The following is a 7,510-nucleotide window of genomic DNA, read 5'->3' on the forward strand; positions in this document are numbered from 1 at the left end:
AAAGAAAGAAAGAAAGAAAGAAAGAAAGAAAGAAAGAAAGAAAGAAAGAAAGAAAGAAAGAAAGAAAGAAAGAAAGAAAGAAAGAAAGAAAGAAACAAAGAAAGAAAGAAAGAAAGAAAGAAAGAAAGAAAGAAAGAAAGAAAGAACCAAAGAAAGGAAGGCAGGATGAAAGAACCAAAGAAAGGAAGGCAGGATGAAAGGAAGGAAGGACCAAAGGACGAATAGAGGGAAAGAAGGAGGGATCAGAGGAAAAAAGGAATGATCAAAGGAAAGAGTGAAGGATGAGAAGTAGGGATCAAGGAAAGGAAGAATCAAAGGAGTGATTAAAGGAAGGATGGAAGGATCAAAAGAGGAACAAAGGAAGGACCAACTGACAGATCAAAGGAAAGAAGGAAGGATTAAATGGAAGGATCAAAGTCAGAAACAAATGAAGGAAGGAAGTAAAGATCAAAGGAAAGAGGGAAGGATCAAAGGATGAATAAAGTTCGGCTCAAAAGAAGAAAGGAAATAAAAATCAAAGGAAGGAGCAAAGGAAGGTTCAACGAAAAGATCAAAAGAAGGAAGAATCAAAGGCAGGAAGGAAGGATGAAAGGAAGAAAGGAAGGATGGATCAAAGGACTGATTGAATGCAGGAAGGAAGGATGAAAAGGAAGTATCAAAGGAAGGAAGGATCAAAGGACGGATCCAGGAAGGATGGAGGGATCAAAGAAAGGATCAACCTAAACTTATGGAAGTCCATTTTTTTTTCACCCTTATCCATATGTGGAAAAACATCCTCAGAGTCCAGCAGACTGTCAGAACCCGACTCCAACAGAGCTAAAACAACAATAATGACTCCTCCCTGTTCTCTATTAAAAACAGAAACTCACTTGTCTCCAAATGACCTTCTCCAAAATTCAGCGGCGTCAGCTTTGGTAATCCGGAAGTTGTCCCCCTGAAACAGACCGTTGGGAAAGATGGCCTTCAGCTCAGCCAGCATGTGACTGAAGATCAGAGACAGCTTGGTCAGGTTCCTCCTGAGGGAGTAGCAACAGCAAAAGAGACGGGTTAGCTGAAGCTAGCTGCAGCTGAGCCACAAACCTCCCACCAGAGTACATCCACCATGACTGTCTGGAGGAAACACTCTGAGAACGATTAAATTAGAAAGATTCAGCAACAGAAAATAGCTTTTAGCGAATAAATGTTTCTAAATTAGGACAACTTTTATTAAAGTCCTAATTTAGGACGACTTGTCACTCAATTATTTCACTGAGTGACAAGTGGACTTGAGGAATAAATAAAAGTTCTTCTGTGGTTCAGTTAACAGGACTGACGCATTTACAGAGAACCGAGGAGGAAATGCTCGATAAAATCTGTGTCAGAGGAAGGATGAACTTTTGCTGCTAATGCTTTTCTGAGAAATACAGGAAGTTGGTGTGATTGTGACACTTCAGTTGGTCTGTTATCTGACTTTTAAGCAGCTGTACATCACAGTGTTTTTTTCGAGGTTGAACAACTTTACGTTAATGAACAAAAACTTTACTGCAGAGCTGATTTAGCAGGAGGAGATTTGAGAGGTTACTGTTAGAAAGATCGGTTCAAGTCAAAAACAACTTTCTGAGAGATAACTGAATTATATTTTAAGCATTGGTTAATTGATAATGAAAACCCAAAATTTAGTTTCAGAAAATTACAATATTGCGTCAGAGCTATTTTAAAGAAGGATTTCTAATGCAGAATGGTATCTTACTGAACATTATGTTCATGTACTCAACAGTATCTGGTTAAGGCGTGGAATTGAGCAGACCAGCCCGCGGTTCTGATGTCTCTCATCTGCCTTTTGACAACTATGATATTCTCTATGTGGGTCAGGTTAGGTCAGTCTATTGGCCAGTCAGTCACAGAGTTACCATAGCGACTAAAGCAGGAAGTAGCTGGATTTCCACCCACTATATAATTGTGCAACTTCTAATTATAAGAATAAATTTGTTCAAAGGCCAATTTGTGTAAGTATACACTTCGCAAAATTGCACTACAAACACTTTTTTTTAATTACACGAGCAAAGTTGAATAGTAACTTGTTACATTTACTCAGTAACCCCATGGGAGACAAATAAATGATCTTATCATAGTAGCTACATTTGATTTCCATTTGAATGGTTTATCATTTTCTATTTTTTCCAAAAATTGGATGATAAAAATCTTCAGCCTCATGCTTTGATCTCAACTTTTCCTTTTTTTAAAGGACAACTTTGTTTGCAGAGACTTCATAATTCATTTTATTTGTTATTTTCTACAGATTTTTTATATTCAAAATGTCTTCCAGTTCCAGTGTTAAATGTTAATTAGAATTTAAAGCTCATTGATCTTTGAGAGTGTATTCTTCGACTATAATGCCATTACCACTATATTACTTCAAAATGTTCTCAAAACAACAATATAATTGTTTATTTCAATAACTTCTGTGGCAATTTATCATCCAGCAAAATTTGTTATGACGGGTAATTTTCACTATGCTGAATTTTTTACTTTTTTTTGGAGTAATTTTATTATGAAGTATCGCTACTCTTGAGTAAAATTTTTGGATACTCACTTTGAGTAACCACTGAATGGTGAACAGGCATGTTTTAACAAAAAAATAAATAAATCACCAAGAAGTTTTGTTAAAGCTTTATAAGTTTTATATTGAAAGAAACTGATTTGGATTTTTTTTTCCCCTTTTGCTTATTTTTCTTATTTATATGAATTATTTTTATTTTGGTTGGTTCTTAAAATGGCAAAATTTCTACATAACTTAATATTTTGGTCCATCTCAAGACTGTAATTTTTAAATATCAAATTTGTGTTTACCTCTGTTGCTACCATGTTTTTTAATTACTTATTGTGTGAACAAACATGGATAACCATGTGCGATTTTAATCGCATTTCTTATTTTATGGAAACACTGCAACTGTAAAATTGTGTTTTTTTTCATCTTAGGGAGAATATAGACAAAGTTTTGCATACATTTGTAGTGGAAAGCGACTGGTACCTTTGGCAGTGCGAGTCGGTACCAAGTCCAGAAGTAAAATGAAACCAGCATCTAAAGCTTGTCAACAGGAGGAAGCAGGAAGTTCTCTAAACTCTCCCATTAGACTATTGTGTTGACTGTAAACTCCAGAAAACTCAGTTTACCAAAACCAGCAGATGACATGGCAACCCAGATCATCTGGACTTTAAGCACAGTAGATTCTGCATCTCTCCACTTTGCCTTCAGTCTCTGAGAAATCCTAAATTTGCATTTCCTTTGCCAATTTCTACCCCGGGTAAGATTCCTCTGACTCGTCTCTGCTCCAGGACTGGCTTCACATCAGAAATGTGACACTTGCAGACTGTGTGTGGTGACTCCAGCTGCAAGCCGCTGAATCTCCACAAAACTCCCGAAGGGTCTCTGCTTCACAATCCTTTTCATTCTACCACACTTTTTCTTCCCACTAAACTTTGCATAAAGTTCTCTGTGGACAGCCAGTTTCTTTAGCAATGATGTTCTTGAGGAAGCTGACCATGTATTAATCTGAATGATAAATTCATTATTGCAATAAACGATAATATTTTTGTTTTGAGACCATTTTCAAGCAAAATCTTAACAATGGAATAATAATACAAAAACCAAACAACACTCAACACTGGCACTGGAAGATATTTTAAATATCCAAAATAAAATATGACAACCAAAAACAATAAATAAAATGGAAATATAAACAACTTAAACCAAAACCATACATAAAGAGGGTTATGACGTCTCTGTGAATAACACTGTCCTTCAAATAAAAATTACGTAATAATCATAATAGAAAATATCTAGCTCATTTTAATTTATCATGTGATTAATTGATTATTATAATAGACTTTCCATTTATTCATTAAGTATTAATTAAGCCAAAACTACAGAAAATAAATCAACATTTAAAAAACTTCCAAAAGTAGCATATTTTTAGCTTCACTTGGTTTAGATCTATTAAAGGAATGCTGAGATATTGCATTTTAAGCAATAAATTTTTTTCTTTTCTTAATTAAAAAGGAACTGAATGATTTTTTGCATCTTTTAATGTATTGCCTATATTGTATAAAGAAAGCTTAAGTAGTTAAATGAAAAATCTGTAGAATGTCCCATTTTTAAATCTGATAAATCGATCAATTAATCGACTGCTAATATTACAATTACCTGGAGCCTTACTGTAGAGAAACACCTGATAGGTGAAACTCAGATTATGCAACGGGTCAGAAAACAGCAGCAGAGCCAGATTAGGAATGATCTTGCCGTCACGATCTTAAAGGCTCATTTTATGTCCTGGATTCCAGGATGAAAGGGTGATTAGCTCTGAATCATCTGTCACTCATCCAAACGTTGCTCAGCCTCACAGCGCTTCTTGTGTCAGCCCACCTGGCCTGGGAGTTCTCCTCGTACATCCGTTCTTTGGCCTCCTTGAACAGGCTCATGGTCTGCTTCGTCTTGTTGGTGAGGTTATCGATGACCACACGGAAATACTCGTTCTCCCCGAGGATCTCCATCTTGCCCTCGTACCTGGACAGGATGGTGCGCAGGTGCTGGTAGGTGTCCGGCAGCAGGTCCAGGATGTAGGGTGGGCTGTTCTTCAGTGCCACCTTGGGGTTCTGACACAAACGCACCACCTGCACAGGAAACACAGACGAGAGGTGACTTAGAGACATGATATGAAACACTTAAATTGTGATATATTTTTCAGCCATATCGCCCAGCATCAATCACATAAATATTTTAATCGCTGGACGTTGTACTTCTTCAGATTAGGCACAAGAGGAAATTTGGAAGATTAATATATAATAAGTAGTTAATCTAAGATACTATGAAATGCTGGAACTGAAAAATCGTTAAGCTAAGCAAGTGAAAATGTTAGAAGATTTCATAATTTGGCCTGCAAATCAAACCGGATGTGATCTCTGGTCAGATTATTTTATGCAGTAATCTTGATGAAATTTGTTTGCGGCTTTTCACGGTAGAATTGACCAGAATTGGCTCCAATTAGCGTTGAGTCAAAAAATGAAAACTAACACTTCTCTAAACGTTAAACATCAACAAACAGCGTTTTCTGGGCATATTTGCCATCTGTATGAGGATGTTCTTAAATTGTCTACAAAATATTTTTTCAGAAGCCTTGATAATCATCATACTTATCCCTCTAGGGGACATGGGAAAAAATTTTCTTTTGCGTTCCCTCGTAATATGCTTACTGCAATATTTGCTGGTCTATTTTGTACAGTCACAAAGGACAATTTAAAATTTAAAATGTATGTACACATTTAAAGAGCCTCAATGTTTATTCTTAACTCTTTGGCACAAAAAACTGATTGAAAATCGATTTATTCACTGCATATCTGTTTGTGTAAGGTTGAGATGGAACTGCACATGAAAACATCCCTTTAAACCATTCAGACTTTCAACACAATAGAGACACAATCAAAACTGTCAGATGACTGATTACCTCACGATAATAACTCAGAAATAGTCCAAATAGTTTGGATGTATTTTTTATCTCTTGCGAGGGAATGCAAAAGAAGTAACACTGGAAATTTTTATCTGATATTAAAATGTATTTAATGATTTGAAGCATGAAGGTGTGATGAATCAATCCAAAACAAAACTAAGAGGACACACTTTTTCCAGCTTTGTATCATCTTCCAACCAAGTCTGCACACTTTATTAGAGAGGCGTTACACATCTGGCCGCTATATAACCCAGAAACAAAAGGATTTAAAACTTCAAACAGGACAAAAGGGATATCAGCACATATCCTGTAGGTGTAACTGATGCAGCACAGCACACACATTTCACCGTCTCCCTGCCTTATCTCCTCTTACTCCGGCCCTCCTGCAGTAATATCTTCTCAAGTCTCGTCTTGTCGTCTCTCTGCTTTCTTCTCTTATCTCCATCTCAGCCCAAAGCTGACGGCGAGAGATAAAACCAGAAAGACGGCGATAAATGGGACCAAAGTAAACCTTCCCCTGGCCACAGATGCAACACACAGACGACACCTCTCCCTGATCCAACACTGGAAAAAAAGGGGCTGCTCTCCTAATGCGACCTACTTCATGTTATCCCAATTAGGAAATGCATCAGGGACACCATTGTAGTCCTAATTTGGAGGGGTTCGGTTTTCTCATACAGTTTAGATCAATGCTTCCTAAACTTTGTAGCACAGAAAATAACAGCAACCGATCCAGATTATGAGTGCTTGCAGTAAACAAGTGATGCTAAAATCACTTTATGTCAAAACAAACAGTCTCAACAACCATTATACTGCTTATTTATTCATGTTTTTATATCTTTTAACAGTAATGAGAAAAGCATGAGCTTTTTAGCTACGAGAGCAATATTATTATAGTTAACTAAAACGAATGAAATAACTGAAATTAAGAAAACATCAACTGGAACAATATCTTGAGTTTATAACACATAATGACATTCTAGATAAAATATCATTTGTTTTCATTTGTATGAATGTAGCTTTTCAAACTGATGTGAAATGTATTTATTTTTCCTCACACATAAAGCAGTTTACATTAGCTGTCGGTAAACTACAGTAATCCGTACTCCTTCTGGTGGCGCTTACGCTAGTCCGCAAACTAGTGACAGCAAAAGTTTGGATAAAACACCAGAATTAGTTGTTTTTCAACAATAACTGAATACATTTTTTGAAAATAATATCTTCTGTTGAATATTCATTACCAAATCAACTTATAAATCACCACTATACTTTGACCTTTTTGAATTCTGTACCTAAAAATGAACCAAAGTATGAAAAAAAACTACTGTATTTTCCGCACTATAAGGCGCACTGAATTATAAGGCGTACCTTCAATGAATGGCCTATTTTAAAACTTTTTTCATATATAAGGCGCACCGCATTATAAGGCGGATAGAATAAACGCTACAGTAGAGGCTGGAGTTACGTTATGCATCCACTAGATGGAGCTACACTAAATGTTAACAAAACAGTCCGACTCCAGTCAGCGAGGAGAGCATTTTAAAAACATAAGCAAAATCACAAAAACAATGTTGTGATTTATTTTACCTGATACAAACAACAATAAAAACTAAGCATGCAATATTTTACAAAGCAAATAATTTGGTCGGATTTAAATATTGCATTCCTACAAAACTTAAAAAAGGATTTTGCACTAAGGCCTTATTGGAATAAAAAACTGCTGCATCCAAAGTGCACAAAGGAGTGTTACCACAGATCCTTCCTCCAGCAGCTCAGACTCTATAATCATTACTCCTCAACAAATTCAGTGAGTGTTTACATTTCTGCTGTGATTCACACAGGTCTGTTGTTTGCACAGTTTTATCTTCACTTACTGTAAACAGTCTTATTTTCTTAATGTACAAATACACATTTTTAATTGTCTTACACACTTGCGGTTTTCTTTGACTCAGATTAGTCTATTTTTGATTACTGCATAGTATTTTAGATTGTAATTTTGCAATTACTGCATAATATTATATATATAT

The 7,510-nt window shown here is 35.9% G+C and overlaps 1 protein-coding gene across 1 annotated transcript in view; it reads right to left on the minus strand.

The window, feature by feature from the left end:
* Positions 1–7,510, minus strand: part of LOC103476312 (E3 ubiquitin-protein ligase CBL-like) — a 26,674-nt gene that overhangs the window by 15,399 nt on the left and 3,765 nt on the right. Inside the window, exons 2-3 of the mRNA XM_008428557.1 lie at positions 4,403–4,650; positions 870–1,016 (exon numbers count right to left, since the gene is read on the minus strand). Coding sequence (XP_008426779.1) covers positions 870–1,016; positions 4,403–4,650 — 395 coding nt within the window. The remainder of the gene's footprint in view (positions 1–869; positions 1,017–4,402; positions 4,651–7,510) is intronic.

This window comes from Poecilia reticulata, linkage group LG14 (assembly GCF_000633615.1).
Source record: "Poecilia reticulata strain Guanapo linkage group LG14, Guppy_female_1.0+MT, whole genome shotgun sequence".
Lineage (NCBI taxonomy): Eukaryota > Metazoa > Chordata > Actinopteri > Cyprinodontiformes > Poeciliidae > Poecilia > Poecilia reticulata.